We start from the raw sequence: 16,843 nt of genomic DNA, 5'->3' as shown, positions 1-16,843 counted from the left end.
ATCACTCCACCCTTTTTATTAGAATTATTTTTTTAAAAAGCAAAATATGCTAGTCAGGTATTTTATCCCAACTTCTCTAGCCAATCATGTAAGTGCTAACAGTAAAAGAACAAAAGAATATGAAAAGAAAAAGGATTATAAATAATCTTGGATAATTTAACCAGTTGACAGTGTACTTTAGTTCTTTGAAAACATAAATGCTATTAACAGCCACTAATATCTATTGTGCAATCACAGTTATACTGTGTTTGGCTCCTTATCCCTTAATTGATACTTTGTTAAGGAATTATAAAAATAAAGATCCTGCCCCTAGAGAGTAGTAGTAACTTGCCACTTTTATGCTTTCCTTGGTAAGCTGCAAAGCACTGAAGGTCTGGCTCTCCTAAATATTAACACATATTACTTCTTTGCTAAAAATTGGAGCCTGGGGGTGCCTGGGTGGCTCAGTTGGTTAAGCTTCCAACTTCAGCTCGGGTCATGATCTCACGGTCTGTGAGTTCAGGCCCCACATCGGGCTCTGTGCTGACAGCTCAGAGCCTGGAGCTGCTTCGGATTCTGTGTCTCCCTCTCTCTCTGCCCCACCCCTGCTTGTCCTCTCTCTCTCTCTCAAAAATAAATAATACATTTAAAAAAAAAAAATTCCTGGAGCCTGTGTTTAGGCTTTTGAAAATTCTGCAACCTAGTCATTCTTTCTCACTTGTCACTTCTATTTGAAACATAAGCTTTTTGAAAAAAAAAAAAAAAGGAACTGTCCCAAATATATTAATATTTTCTGTCTACCGATAAACTGGTGAACTAGAAATATGTTTGCTCTCCCCTTGAGGCATAGGTTTGTTACTTATATTGAGTTTTTCAGTCTGGGACACACTAAACTTGAGCCACTTTCTGTTTCTTGGGACCAGAAGAAAATAATAATAATAATGCAAATACATAGCTTTGCAAATGGATCTTATATGAGTAATAATGATTGGAAGTTAAAGCGAACCAGAAAAATGAAATTCTTTCTCTGGGAATCAAGTTAAATCTTGTAGGAGTGAGCTGCTGTTATTGACACTAAAGCCAGAGGTAACCCGTAACCCAAATAAGGCACAGGTCTAAATCATTGTGATAAATACGCCAATAGCCTTAAATAGGAAGGAATAAAATGATTGGCTTTAGATTTAAAACACACTGTTCACAAGAGAGGAAATTAGTGGTAAGGCCAACCTCCTCAAGACTTGAGAGGTTAGCTCTACCTGAACTCTATAATTTAGATTACTCTTTAAATTAGGGAGAGACCTTGGGGCGCCTGGGTGGTGCAGTCGGTTAAGCGTCCGACTTCAGCCAGGTCACGATCCCGCGGTCCGTGAGTTCGAGCCCCGCATCAGGCTCTGGGCTGATGGCTCGGAGCCTGGAGCCTGTTTCCGATTCCGTGTCTCCCTCTCTCTCTGCCCCTCCCCCGTTCATGCTCTGTCTCTCTCTGTCCCAAAATAAATAAATAAACGTTGAAAAAATAAATAAATTATTGAGAGATCTAAACTGTTCATTTTTTTGTCAACTTCTAGGGCCAAGTTTCCATCATTCCTTCCCACAAAAGTACTGATGTTACTAGAATAGGTGAACTGTCAAGTCTTCACCTAAGAGTTGTTATGTGGTCCATTCTTGTAGGAACCTGTAAAGCAAATAAAAATGCTCACATATCAACAAAAAAAGGAAGTAAAAAGGTTGGTTTCAATATATTTACCCACTTCCCTTAGTAATAAAATTGTTTAGAAGTAACGAAGGGAGGGAGGCCTCAGTAGCTCAGTTGGCTGGGTGTCCAACCTCAGCTCAGGTTGCGATCTCAAGTTTTGTGAGGTGGAACCCTCATCGGGCTCTGTGCTGTCAGCATGGAGCCTGCTTCAGATCCTCTGTCCCCCTGTCTCTCTCTGCCCCTCCCCACTCTCTCTCTCTCTCTCTCTCGAAAAAAAAAACATTTTAGGGGCGCCTGGGTGGCGCAGTCGGTTAAGCGTCCGACTTCAGCCAGGTCGCGATCTCGCGGTCCGTGAGTTCGAGCCCCGCGTCGGGCTCTGGGCCGATGGCTCAGAGCCTGGAGCCTGTTTCCGATTCTGTGTCTCCCTCTCTCTCTGCCCCTCCCCCGTTCATGCTCTGTCTCTCTCTGTCGCAAAAATAAATAAACGTTGAAAAAAAATTAAAAAAAAAAAAAACATTTTAACAAAAATCCTGATTCAAAGGGGGCACATGAACCCAATGTTTATAGCAGCACTGATAGTGGCCAAATTATGGAAAGAGCTCAAATGTCCATCAACTGATGCATGGATAAAGAAGATGTGGTATATATATACATGGACTACTACTGGGGGAGCAAAAAGAATGAAATCTTGCCATTTGCAACAACGTGGATGGAACTAGAGTGTATTATACTAAGCAAAATAACTCAGAAAGATATATGATTTCATTTATATGTGGAATTTGAGAAACTCAACAGATAAACACAGGGGAAGGAAAGAAAAAAGAACATAAAAACAGAGAGGCAAACAATAAGAGACTCTCAAATACAGAGAGCAAACAGGGTTGCTGGAGGGCTATTGGGTGGGGGGATGGGCTAAATGGGTGATGGGCATTAAGGAGGGCACTTGTTGGAATGAGCACTGGGTGTTATATTTCAGTGTTGAATCACTAGATTCTACTCCTGAAACCATTATTACGCTGTATGTTAACTAACTTGGGTTTAAATTTAAGAAAAGATAGTTAATATTGCACAATAAGAATATAATATATAAACCACCTCCCTGATTTTTTAGAATGTTTATGTTTCACAAATATGAATATACCATCTTAGTACATAAAATTCTGTGTACCTGTGTGTGTATTTCTATATGAGAGATGCACAAGTGAAAATTCTGGACCAAAGTATATCCACTTTACATATTTAATTCCTGTTTAACTTCCTTTCAAAAATGTTAAATAAACATATATCCAGGGGACAGGGGAAGCATTTTTTTTTAAAGTTAAGGGATTTTTTAACATTATTTGGTGTATGACTTGCCTTAGTTTCCATTCCATTCCTCCTTCCTGTCAAAAATTTAAGAATCTTGTTCTCCTTTTTTGTAGCTTAGGGAGCCCTGCTTTCATGTTATTATCTATCCTTTGCATTTCAGGACAAGTGACGGAATTTTGGAAAATGACAAATCCCCTCCACTGTCCACCAGAAAAAAATTAAACCAATGCTGTGGACTCCTTCAGGGATTTACTTCTGAGAGAAACCTTCAAATGTGAGCACAAGATAATTTTTTTTTCCCTCCACAGAATCCTAAGCACTTCAGTTAATTTTAGAGGAGTTCATACCGGCTGGTTCAGTCAGTAGAGCATGTGACTTGATCTGCGCGTCATGAGTTCAAGCCCCACTTTCAACATAGGGCTTACATAAAAAAAATAAAGTTCATGTAATTATTGCAAATGGAATGCAAGTGTGAGAATTTTATTTTTTTAGTGTTTTGAATATGGCACATATTCTTCAGCTATTGATTTCCTGCACATACCTCATATTCCTTAAGAATTGAACAGTTATTACCGTTCATATTTTCATAAACCGTTGTCTCCATACACTTCAGCATTAATATTTTTCCAGTTATATCAGGTTGTTTAATAACCTTATCTCTGGTGCACATGCTGATATATAGGATAAGAGAGTACAGGGCTGGGAAGCTCAGTACTGATAGCATAAAAACAGTTGTGTTTCTATGTCCTTTCTGCTACTATGAGCAAAGTACAGGGCTGGATCCCTTTTGAAATATTTTTTCACGTTTTTTTCATTAAAACTGAGATTTTACCCAGTACAGCTAGGTATTACCAAAGTAAGGTCTACTTGTGGAGCTGTCCGCCAGAGCTTGGGATGGATTTTCTGGTGCTAAAGCAACACTATGTCTTCCGTTCTTGTCAATTCCAAGCCCATTTCCCAGGAGGCAAATTAGACTAAATGTATTCTTTCCTTTTTCTCCCTACAAATACTTAGAGCATCACTGCATACCAGTCATGTACTAGATTCTAGGCCATCTGCACAAGTTTCTGTTCTCAGAGAACTTACATTATTGCACACTATCTGAACGTCAAAAGTGTCTTCCATGGAATGTTTTCCAGACCTCCTATAGAATCTGGAGAAAGCTATTAAAAAATATGCAACACAGATTTTGTATAAAATTTTAAGAGATTCTTGTAGCCCAAAAGACCCACTCACCAACCCCTAGGTAATAATCACTAAGCGGCACTCACAGCTCTGTGTTCAGAGCTCAGGTGGTATTACGAGCCCTTTGCCATGTTCCTAAGGGTCTGGTCTTGTGCCTGTTCCCTACAGCCCCTAATCTCATATATCAGGTGGAGAAAATACAGGGATATCACCTTAGCTTTTCTTTTAAAGGTATTAACTTAGCAACCCAGAAATGCCCTTTATTCTTGGCCTTGGTGAAGGTATGTGACCTTTCTCCGAGAACTGCCAGAAAGGTGTCTAGTCCCTTATTAAGAACCTCTCATGTCCAGCTGCTGTTTAGTTGGATATATTCTGATGGTGTAGAATTACAGCCTAGAAAAAAAAAAAAAGCATTTTATGGTCTCATAGGGGAGGTGTCAATAACAAAATGTTAAAAACCTCCACAACTGAAATGTTAGCTGAAAGTCTTTTTCACTGAGAGATTCTCCAAAATTCAGAGAGCAGGAGACAACAGACTGACCTGACTTGCCTTTTTTTTTTTTTTCTTCCAGCTGTTTTCCAGTGTCATGATCAGATTTCAGCTCCTACTGTTAGAATACCATTACTAAGAGGCACACCTAGGTGGCTCAGTTGGTTGGGCGTCTGACTTCGGCTCGGGTCATGATCTTGCGGTTCGTGGGTTCAAGCCCCATGTCAGGCTCTGTGCTGAGAGCTCAGAGCCTGGAGCCTGCTTTGGATTCTGTGTCCCCTTCTCCCTCTGCCCCTCCCCTGCTCATACTCTGTCTCTCTCTCAAAAATAAAAACATTAAAAAAAAAAAGAATACCATTTATAAGCTGGTGTATTAGTGTGCTGTTGCTCTTGCAACACATTGCCACTACTTAGAGCCTTCACACAAATTTATTACCTTACAGCTCTGTAGGTCAAGAGTCTGACACAGGCCTCACTGGCCTTTAAACGTCAAGGCATTGGCAGGGCTGTGTTGCTGTCTAGAGGGTTGTCTCCTTGCCTTTTCCCAAGAGATTCTAGAGCTCACCCATATTCCTTGTCTGATGCCCCCCACCCCCCAAAAGCCAACAGTATTGTGTCTGTTTGTGCCTTTCTTCTGCAGTCAGATCTTCTTCTGTCTGACACTCTCCTTCTGCCTCCCTCGGGCACTTTTAAGGTCCTTTGTGATTGTATCAGGCCTGCCTAAAGAATCCAAGATAACTTCCCAATTTTAGGGTCAGCTGACTAGCAACCTTAGTTTTCCTTTGCCGTGTAAGCTAACATAGTCTCAGGTTCTGGGGACTAAGATATGGCGATCTTGGGGGCGGGGGGCGGGGGGCGGCGGTTGGTAACTACTCTGCCTACCAAACGTGTGAACACAGTATTCTAAGGTGCTTCTCAGAACTTAGAAGGAGGGCCATTTTGGGGCGCCTGGGTGCTCAGTCGGTTAAGCGTCCGACTTCAGCTCAGGTCACGATCTCGCGGTCCGTGAGTTCGAGCCCCGCGTCGGGCTCTGGGCTGATGGCTCAGAGCCTGGAGCCTGCTTCCGATTCTGTGTCTTCCTCTCTCTCTGCCACTTCCCCCATTCATGTTCTGTCTCTCTCTGTCTCAAAAATAATAAATAAAAAAAAAAAAAGCTGCTGAGGATTCAACTCAAAGGAGGGCCATTTTTAATAGTAAAGATAATATACAGTCTCTAGGGAAGAGAAGGTTTGGGGCTCTCCAGTGTTTGGGGGATGTCTGGAGAAAGCCTGTTGAAATTATTATTCACTCATGGATGCAAACACAGAGGTCCTGCAGTCTCAGTGAACTATTCAGTGACTTTGCAAGTCAGTGTACTAAGAAGTTTGTTTGAATGCCAAAACCTCGCTCAATTTTTAAACATTTTCATTTACTTTGATCAAAGCTGTATATACACACCTGGTAACTAATTCCACTGTGTAGAAAAGCCGATGACGGAAATCAATAGGTACGCTCTAACTTTCCATCCCCAGGCCCACTCTCCACAGCAAACCTGAGACAGCTTTTCTGCGTTTAGTTCTTCTGTTGGTTACCTCCATAACTTTACATGCAGCTTTGGGGAATTATTATTACCTCATAACTTTAAGTATAGCGCACGATCTGGGTGGATTGCTTTGGATAAGGATGCATCAGTGAGGGTTTAGTTGCAGGAAACACAAACCGCTCTAGCCACAGTAAAAAGGATCCCAAAATGGAATTGGGTGCTTGTCCTAAAGTCAGGCTGGAGGAGTGGGAGCTCCATGCTGGGTCTCCAGAACTGACTCCTAGAGAAAAGCTGCAGGTTTGGCTTGGCATGGGAGCTGTTTAACCCACGACAGTGAGAAAGGGGGAGAAATCAGAGCTGCTGCCATCACACCACAGCTGCTGCTTACAGACTGCTAGGATTCGCAGAGAAATTAAATGTCTCCTCGGCTACACGTGCCACCAGAAGACGACGAGCAGGAGATAGATGGCTCTCTCTTCACTTCCACCTTCCCGCTCTCACACAGGACAGCTAATCAGGGCAATCCTACTCACAACCAGAACTTTAGCTGCAAAAGGGGTTTGGGAAATGTTTCATTGCTTTCTAGTCTCTGAATGACAGGAAGACACGCTAGGAGGAGGGTGGAATGAAGGTTGGGTATCAGATCACTGTGTTCATGACCTTCACCTCTTTGGCTCGGCAATATGCACATTCAAAACTCTGCCCATTCATAGGCTTGTGTATAACCATAGCAACTATAACACATCGATGCAAGAACCAGATTTCCCGCCTTTATAAAAGAAGTGTTATTTATAAAGGTGTCACTGACAGTGTGGTGCTTATTCATTCCTCTTCTGTTTCAGCTACATTCTCACCTTGATAACCTCTGTCCCAAAGACTAAATTGTCAAGCTGATTATTAACAGTCCATTTAAACCACTAGAGGAAAATAAGAGGGAGGGAAAGCAAAGTGGTTAATGTACAGATACAGGCCTTTCCCCAGCTGGTCATGAGGTTCTAGTTAATGTTTAGAACTATCTTCCCTCCATTCCCATTCCTTACTCCCTTTTTGCTCAGTCAGCATCTCAGCTGGTCTGGATTCTTTACCTTGCAGAGTGACTCAACGCTTCATTCCTGAGGAGTCTGAGCCTTTAGAGATCCTGCCTGTAGCCTTCCATGACCTTTTCTTTTACTGGTGGATGTGAACGTGGGAAGATTCTCTTCAGTTTCAGAAATGTCCTCCAGGCCCCCATTTGTAGGAGTGACCCAGTTTCCCCTCATTATTGGGTGCAACCCCAGTAACCCTCTGTTTTCTACTTCACAGGTGTAAGAGCCCAGAATGTTTAGGTGGCAGTCTCAGCCTCCAGTTCAATGGAGCCATTGCTATGTCCTCTGATAGAAGTATGCCTCCTTTGGGGCTCCTAGGTAGCTCAATTGGTTAAGCATTGGCTTAGGTCATGATTTCCTGGTCTGTGAGTTCAAGCCCGTGTCGGGCTCTGTGCTCACAGCTCAGAGCCTGGAGCCTGCCTCAGATTCTGTGTCTCCCTCTCTCTCTCTGCCCCTCCCCTGCTTGTACTCTCTCTCTCTCAAAAATAAACATAAAAAAAAAAAAAGTATGCCTCCTTTGGAAGACCTCTAGCTGCTAAAAATTGGGCTTTACTAACAGTGACAAGATACAACGCTCACACCTTCTTTCCTAGGCCTGTGTATTCTGGCTACGGGAGAAACAGAATCATATAGCAGTCACTAGCTCAGAGAAGATCCCAGACTTGCAAGGTATTGTCACCTATCTGGCACCATAACTGAATCGCTGTTGTCCATTCTAATGTTCTCTAGGCCAGATGCTTTTGGCTAATGGGGTACACAGTAAAGACAGCATATGAACTTCAACCCGTTGCCTTATTTCTTCAGTTGTAAAATGTCTTCATGAGAATATTACATGGGGTATCACGAAGGTGAATAAGCTGAGTAAATTCACACATGGCATTGCTGAAAGAAACAAGGCAGGAAGGGCAGACATCCAAAATAAGCTCCCTTCTCCCCTCCAGTGGAAACAAATAGCTGCCCCCTCGGGGCCCAGCGTAAATTGATCTCTCACCAAGCAACAAGCTAGTCCCCCTGAAACACAGTACTGTGTTGTTTCAGGATAGGTGCCTCCACTGGCAAATTAGATACTCAGCAATGGTGATTGTCTGTGCCAGCCTTGGTGAGGGGAAGTTTAGGCTTGGTGAGAGAGCAAGCTGAACTGCCAACCTTGGCCTCATGGTCACTTTGTTCATGAACTCATTGAGCAAGGACTGGGGTGGCTAGAGAAATAGACTAGCTGATGTTCATGGAGTGGGTGACATCCATTTAATTATGACGTTCCTTTAGTGAGCATTCACATGGACACAAATATTCTCATACTCAGAGCACATTCTGAGAAGCTCATTCACATGCCTCTTCACCAGACAGACGTTCGTTCAGAAAATATTTACCGTGTGTCTTTCACATGCCAGGTACTGTTATAGGAACAGGGGATTTAACAGTGAAGATAGTAGTAAAAATTTCCCATCCCTATGGAGTTTACAATCTAGCGGGGACTAAGGAAACAGACATAAAGATGAGTAAGTTACATAGTATGTTATTTCATGTTGATTGCTACAGAGAAACACAGTAGGGAAGGAAATTAGGGTGGGGGGGAGTGCAGTTTTAAAGTGTCCAGGAAAGGGGCGCCTGGGTGGAGCAGTCGGTTAAGCGTCCGACTTCAGCTAGGTCACGATCTCGCGGTCCGTGAGTTCGAGCCCCGCGTCGGGCTCTGGGCTGATGGCTCAGAGCCTGGAGCCTGCTTCCGATTCTGTGTCTCCCTCTCTCTCTGCCCCTCCCCTGTTCATGCTCTGCCTCTCTCTGTCCCAAAAAAAAATAATAAAAAAAAATAAAAAAAATAAAAAAAAAAATAAAGTGTCCAGGAAAGATGTCGCTAAAAGGCTGACATTTGAGTAATGACCCAAAGCTAGTTGGGAAGATGAGCCATATGACTCTCTGGTGGAAAAGCAAACTGGATGGCAGAAACAGCATGTGCAAAGACCCTAAAGATAGGAAATGTGCCTGGCATATTCTAGAACCAGCAAAGAGACCAAATGGGGCTGAAGCAGAGTGAGTGAGGAACGTGAGAGCAGTGGGATTTCAGGGGACAGTATGAACATGGGGCAAATGTAGAAGGCATCGTTTTATTTACTAAACAGCTATTAGCTGCTCCCCAGAGCTCCACACCCCGCTATTCACCCAGCTATAATCTACAGTGGTATTCTGAGTTTCCCGGGATTAACTTCAACTCACAAGCAACACGTGACATTTGTTTTAGGTGTATCTTGCACATAAGAGTTTGTGAACCCATCGGAAAGTCTTTTAGTTTCAGTAGGTGAGTTGAGCCCATTTGCATTTATTATTATGACATACTTAGATTTAGGTTGACTTTTGTCATGAATATGTTAGTCTCTTATTTTAAAAACTTTTCATGATGTAATGTTTTCTTGCTGTTTTTGTGCTTCTATTCTAAAATTTGAACCTGGGATTTGTCTTAACTGGGCATGGTAAGCTGACAGACACGAGACAATTGCCTTTGAAAGCATTAATTATATTTACCAAGAGAAGGGGGCATATGCCACAAAGGGCCACATGGGGAAGCACCCGGGTTGGTCAGGAGGCAGGAGTGAGGGGAAACCCTAGGCCTTTATTGCTATAGTTGGTGGGAAGTTTTTAGGTAGGGATGTCCCCTACTGGGCAGGAAGTGAAGCACTGATGGGGTTTGTGGTTTGTGGTTTAGTTGCAAAAGCTGGGATTGCAGAGGAGATGTGAACCATTTTGGCTGTTAAGTTGGCCTTGTGATTAATGGATGTCAAATGGACAGCACAATATGTAAGAAATCACAGAAGAGTTTCTTCTGATAATTCATTACCTTTTTCCCTGTGATTTTATATAATAGTGATAGCCTTTGACTTTTTAAGTAAATAGTATCTATTATTTTCCTCTTTCAACACAATGTCGTATATTTAGACTATATTTATGATATATGAACATAGTACTTCTATAAAAGTATATATCCTTTAGTATATTTAGTATATTACTAAAGTATATATCCTTTATTACTATATTATTACTATATTACTAAAGTATATATCCTTTAGTATATTTATACTATATATAAATATATATAATGAACATACCATTTATGTAGTACATATCCTTGTCCTCTCTCATCTACCATTTTATTTTGTTTGCTGTTATCTGACTTCACTTTTGTGAAATATGCTTTTCATTCTATTAATAGATTTATCAGCATTAAATACCTTTTAAGCCTCCACCCCAGCCTTTAAAGATGAAGTTCTCATATTTACACTATATACCTTTTCCCTATCTTTTTTTTTCAAAATCAGGACTTAATATTTATATTCTGTTCTGTGGCAGTTATCCCCACATTTATCTTAGTTTTTATCTTACAGTTAAATATCCAATGTACATTGCCAATTTTTCCCCCTGTTCATCTAGTTTGCTATAAGTCACATTTTGGTAGATTCTTCAAGAATGGTCATGCTTTCTGAGTTCTTGTATGTTAGGACGTGTTTGTTGGCTCTATATACACGAATGATATTGGTCTGGCAGTCTAGTACCACTTGAATAGTCTCATAACAAATGAGAAAGTTTGGCTTTATTGGTCTTGCCTCACTAAAGCAGAACCCAAAACACTCCCTAGCACTCTATGAAAGAGGCATAGAACCTAGCCTCCATCAGTCAGGTGTTTCTGAATGAGATTTCTATTTTTGAATTCAGCAATTGAAACAGACCCTGTGAATAACTTTTTGTGGCTCTTTTGGTACGTGTTGGGGAGGGGGACATTCTTCCACCTTTCTGCAGGGGCAGTCACTTCCCAGTGTCCCTGGTACAGAAGTGGCATCAGTGGACCAGGGAGGCGCAGCACTTTCCTCTAGTGCCTCGTGCGGCAGTAGGGTGACAGTGGCTTGGTCTTCAGACCAATCCTAAGGCATGGTTTTAGAAATTGCTCCTTGAAGCTCAGCCTTTGGTTCTCCAGTCTTCCAATAATTCTGTGAGCTAACCAAAATTCTTTTAAAAAACCCTAATTTTCCTACTTAATCAAGTCAGGTTTTTATTATTTGCAGTCAAGATGCTGCAAATTATAGCCAAATGGGCCAAATCTGACCCACTACCTATTATTATTAAATGTTTTTTTTAATTAAAATATTTACTACTCTCAACATGACATTTTTATGAAATTCATAGGCGCCTGGGTGGCTCAGTTGGTTAAGCATCCGACTTCGGCTCAGGTCACGATCTTGGGCTTTGTGAGTTCTAGCCCTGTGTTGGGCTCTGTGCTGACAGCTGAGAACCTGGAGCCTGCTTCAGATTCTGTGTCTCCTTTCTCTCTGCTCCTCCCTTGCTTGTGCTCTCTACGTCTCTCAAAAATAAACTTAAGAAGTTAAAAAAAATTAAAATAAATAAATAAACTTAAAAAAACAACCTTGTAGGCAAAGTTCCATTGTTTTACTGATGAATACTGCTTTGGAGAAATTTAAGCAGACCCAGATTTTTTTTTTCCTCCTTCATGGTGGCTTATCAGTGTGACTTCTCATTTAACCTCTCTTGTTCTATTTCTTGTGTTCCAGCAAGATCCAGAGAAGCTGCTGCTGCCAACCTGTATGCCATATTCACACTATTACAAACATGGGGTTTTACTTTTTACCCCCAAAGATATTTAAAGTATACTTTAAGAAATACACTTTGTTGGTTTCTTCTAAGATATTCACCAATAGGCATCGTCTCGCCTCTTCCCTCCTGTAAGGCTACCTGGGTCATCCTGACAGCTTTTGGCAGCTTTTCCTAGTGTGTTGGGGTTTGGGGTTTCAGTTGTTTCCTAGTTCACAGAAGATGGACTATATATTTGTATTTCTCAGTTTCCTTGTTGGTTTTGAGCAACTTCATAGGAGAAAAAGAGGGGAATGCCTCCATCTTATTAGTAGAAATCCTTTTTATGCTCTTATTTTTCATAGTCTTACATCAAGTTGCTTACCTACTTTGGTTAAATTCTGTGTCCTCATTCACAAGTGGTATAATCACCCACTGTCTGTGTATCCACCTCAGAGGGGTATGTGTCAAAAATCCGTTCCACCTGCTGGGGCAGCAACAGAATAAAGTGGAGTCTTTGTCCTTATAAAGCGGTACAAGAGAGGGTGGCTTGATCCAGAATAGTGGAACTGGAACCAATTAAAGGTACTGAGCAAACTTGTTGATGGACTGATACAGGAATAAGAGAAAAAAAGAGGTAACGATAACACCAATATTTTTGGCATGAGAGACCACCAGGATAGTTATTAAACATTATACAATTTCAGGATACCTGGGAAAAGGGAAGATCCAAGCACCTTCTCAAGAAGAAAAAAAGGTCACATGCTATGAATAAAAATCACAATGGCCTTGGATTTCTACACTTGATCTTAGCCAAAAAGCTGGGAAGCGATTGTGGTCTTGGATTTCTAAACGCAACATCTAATTTTAGTTTTACAAACTAAAATTCTATGCCCAATCCAGAGGTAAGGGTAGAATTTGCCTTATGAACTTCTTCTCAGGAAGCTACTAGAAGATCGATTCTACTAAAAGGAGGGAGTGAAACAAGAAAGAGGACGTAGAACTAAATTGGAAAGAAATGGGAAACTGTGTATGTGTATTTATGTACGTACACAGAATAGGAGAACAGCATCCTCACCCTCTGTGTAGTGAGTTGAGGCGGCTTGGTTTTAATAAGCCTTACACAGCTATTGACTTAATATAGGTACATATTTGGGGCCCCTGGGTGGGTCAGTTGGTTGAGCGTCCAACTTTGGCTCAGGTCATGATCTCATGATTTGTGAGTTCAAGCCCCACATCAGACTTGCTATCACTGTGGAGCTGGCTTGGGATCCTCTGTCCCCTTTTCTCTCTGCCCCTCCCCAGCTTGTACTCTCTCTCTCTCTTTCTCTCAAAAATAAACATTAAAAAAAAAAAACCCACAGGTACATATTTAACTTTGGTAATAAAACATAATATGGTTTAAAATTTTTTTCAGTAGCTAAGATGTTAAATTAAATGTGTCAATATAAAATATTTCCAAACTTTTTTTGGAATTGAAAGTTGGTTTCAATTTATTTCTGAAAGATATTCATTTTTTGTGTGTCAGAACTATTTAAACATTAAGATGTAACTTAGCAAATGTTTACTCAGATGGACATTTTATAGAAAAAAAGTAAGAATAAAAGAGGTCAAAAATACAACTATATATAATACATATAATCACATCATTTAAAAATATAGGGGTGCCTGGGTGGCGCAGTCGGTTAAGCGTCCGACTTCAGCCAGGTCACGATCTCACGGTCCGTGAGTTCGAGCCCCGCGTCAGGCTCTGGGCTGATGGCTCAGAGCCTGGAGCCTGTTTCCGATTCTGTGTCTCCCTCTCTCTCTGCCCCTCCCCCGTTCATGCTCTGTCTCTCTCTGTCCCAAAAATAAACGTTGAAAAAAAAAATTAAAAAAAATAAAATAAAATAAAAATAAAAATATAAACAATTTATTTTTCTCATCTTTCAGAGAAGCTGTAAAAACGAAACACATGGCTTTATCACTTCTTAAATCTTTTTTCCTATTACATTAATTTTAGGACATCATTTTCCAGAGAACAATATACATATATATGTTTTTTACATACTCTTTATTACTGAGACAGTTTTAAACTGCTAATAATCTCAGGACGTCCTGGGTTGGTAGTCATTTTACATAGTTTGAAGCTGGTAGACCTTTGGGCCTTTTTTCAAGAGGTAACCTTGGTCATTTAGTGACCCGATAAAATTTTCAAAATCAGCAACCTGGAATAAAACATCAAGAAACAGCCCATTAAATAATATGCAAAAACATGATTTATAAAATGAATCTCTCAAACCATAACATGCATTCCTCAAGTTTCTTGGGCAAATAAATTTATTCGTACTTCCTCATAGAGAAAACTGCTTACATATGATCTTTCAATTCTATTGTGAGATTCTATTCTATTTGATGAGCCGAGCTAATCAAAATTAAAAACTCCAGTATCCAGAGTATTTTTTGTATTTGTTTTAGATTAGCTTCAAAACAAAAATTAGACTAGCTCCAATTTTGAAATTGAGTGGGCAGTTTTCCATATAAACTGTCTTACATGTTTAAAGTCTTATTACATTCATTTTCACTAAAACTTTCAAATAGCAGAGCAGGTGAAATCATGTCTATTTTTTTTAATATTTATTTTTGAGAGAGAGAGAGAGAGAGGCAGAGAGGGAGACATAGAATCCGAAGCAGGCTCCAAGCTCCGAGCTGTCAGCACAAAGCCCGACGTGGGGCTCAAACTCACAGACCCCAAGATCATGACCTGAGCCGAAGTCGGCCCCTGGAATCATGTCTGTTGAACAAACGAGGAAACAGAGATGCAAAGATGTAAGATGACTTGCCCACAAGAGATTTTGTCAGAAAAACATGGAAAGTGAGTCTCTTATGTTTCCTTCAACTATCAAGATGCTAAAAAAGAGGTAGGTATGCATTTTAGATAAAAACTGCTGGGTTTTTTAGTTTTTGTTTTTTGTTTTTAGGTAGGCTTCACACCCAGAGTAGGGTCCAACATGGGGCTTGAACTCATGACCCTGAGATCCAGATCTGAGCTGAGACCAAGAATGGGATGTGTAACTGAGCCACCCAGGAACCCTAACACTGCTGCGTTTTTTTTTTTTTTTTTTAAAGCTCTGAGCAGCTAATTTCATAGCTTAAATAAAGAAAATACTTCAAAAAAGCCTATTCCATTCTTTTCACCCAAATCTTTTATTATTTTTTCAATCTCCATTATATTTATTTTAAAATTTTAGTTCCAGTGTAGTTAACATACAGTGTTCATTTCAGATGAACAATATAGCGATTCAACAATTCCATATATTACTTAGTGCTCGTGATACTTTTTTTTGCAAAGATTTTATTTTTATTTATTCATTTAAGCTTATTTATTTATTTTGAAAGAAAGAGAGAGAAAATGAGCAGGGGAGGGGCAGAGAGAGAGGGAGGGAGAGGAGCTCAAGCAGGTTCTGCATCATCAGTGCAGAGCCCAATATGGGGCTCAAACCCATAAACCATGAGACCATGACCTGAGCCAAAATCAAGAGTCCAACACTTAACTGACTGAGCCACCATAGGTGCCCCAGCAAAGATTTTATTCTTAAGTAATCTCTGCACCCAACATGGGGCTCAAGTTTACCACCCTGAGATTAAGAGGAGCACACTCCACCAACTGAGCAAGCCAGGTGCCCCTGATAAAGTGCACTCTTAATCCCCATCATTTATTTCACCCACTCCCTCACCCACCTCCCCTCTGATAACCATCTGTTTGTTCACTATAGCTAAGAGTCTGTTTCTTCGGGGCGCCTGGGTGGCTCAGTCAGTTAAGCGTCCAACTGGCTCAAGTCATGATCTGCGGTTAGTGAGTTTGAGCCCTGTGTCAGGCTCTGTGCTGACCTGGAGCCTGCTTCGGATTCTGCGTCTCCCTCTCTGCCTCTCCGCCACTCATCTCAGTCTCTCTCTCTCTCTCTCTCTCTCTCTCTCTCTCTCTCTTTCTCTCAAAAATAAACATTTAAAAAAATTTCTTAGAAGTTTTTATTTATTCATTTTTGAGAGAGAGAACGAGCAAGCACATGTGCGTGCTCTCTCTCTCTATACCACATCTTCTTTATCCCTTCATCCAACAATTGGCACTTGGGCTGTTTCCATATTTTGGCTATTGTAAATAATGCTGCAATAAACACAGGGGTGCATATATTCCTTTGAACTCCTTTGTATTCTTTGGGTAAATATACCATAGTGCGATTGCTGAATCATAGATAGGGTAGTTCTACTTTTAATTTTTTGAGTAATTTCCATACTGTTTTCCACAGTCATCAAAATATTCTGATATTTAAAAATTCTACACTTAATAAAGACCTCCTGCAATTTTCATAAACAAGATTAAGTATTTGGTTTATCATACCTGAATATTAAGCTCTTTGGCAATCTGCCGAAGTTGTTGAAATTGAAATAAGTTATTGTAAGTTCTTTCAGCAATGTTGTTGAGAGCAGAAATAAATCTTTTTGCTGTTGACCTGTTGCTCATTCCAGAACCATGCTGGGATCGCTCAAAATCTAGGTTTCCAAATTCATCAGAATAAGTTCCTAGCATGCTTAACGAGAAGGGAGGAGAACAGAGTTACCCAATGTAGCATGGCTATGGAAATTTTTGTCCCAGTTCATAAGAAGAAAAATGTGGAAATAACCATGAGACTCACGTAGCAAAGATTTCAACATGTATTGCTTGAACAGCCACTATGAAATTCACTATGGTATGAACTATGTACCGATAAAAATATTTTTGGACACAGTTGCCACTTTTAAGAAACATCTACATTTGAAAAGAGAAAAGTGTAAGAATACAAAGTTGATAGACTATGATATAAATGCCTGGAACATTCTTTTTGATTCATGAAAGAAAGAAATTCCAAACATACTAAATTTAGGCTTTAGAGGACAAAGATATGTTCCCAGCTCCTAGTGCAGCACCTGGCAGATGAAAGATGTTTAAAAATACTGTGGGAATGAACTAGAACGGTTCTGCTGACTTGCAG

General features: G+C 40.5%; 1 protein-coding gene across 5 annotated transcripts in view; it reads right to left on the bottom strand.

Annotated features, from left to right (window-relative positions):
* Nucleotides 1-1,504: 1,504 nt before the first annotated feature.
* Nucleotides 1,505-16,843, bottom strand: part of MCM8 (minichromosome maintenance 8 homologous recombination repair factor) — a 57,609-nt gene continuing 42,270 nt past the window's right edge. For 2 of the 5 annotated variants that reach the window (XM_040447638.1, XM_040447642.1), the window contains exons 18-19: nucleotides 16,213-16,402; nucleotides 13,731-14,041 (exon numbers count right to left, since the gene is read on the bottom strand). In XM_040447638.1, coding sequence (XP_040303572.1) covers nucleotides 13,949-14,041; nucleotides 16,213-16,402 — 283 coding nt within the window. In that variant the 3' untranslated portion in view covers nucleotides 13,731-13,948. Of the gene's footprint in view, nucleotides 1,652-3,441; nucleotides 4,559-12,219; nucleotides 12,322-13,730; nucleotides 14,042-16,212; nucleotides 16,403-16,843 lie in introns of those variants that run through there. The other 3 variants (XM_040447639.1, XM_040447640.1, XM_040447641.1) reach the window with 3 other exon arrangements.

This window comes from Herpailurus yagouaroundi, unplaced genomic scaffold (genome assembly GCF_014898765.1).
Source record: "Herpailurus yagouaroundi ecotype Mexico unplaced genomic scaffold, PumYag 196, whole genome shotgun sequence".
Classification (NCBI taxonomy): Eukaryota; Metazoa; Chordata; class Mammalia; order Carnivora; family Felidae; genus Herpailurus; species Herpailurus yagouaroundi.
Note: the sequence above shows the minus strand (reverse complement) of the source record. Positions and strands in the feature narration are given on the sequence as shown.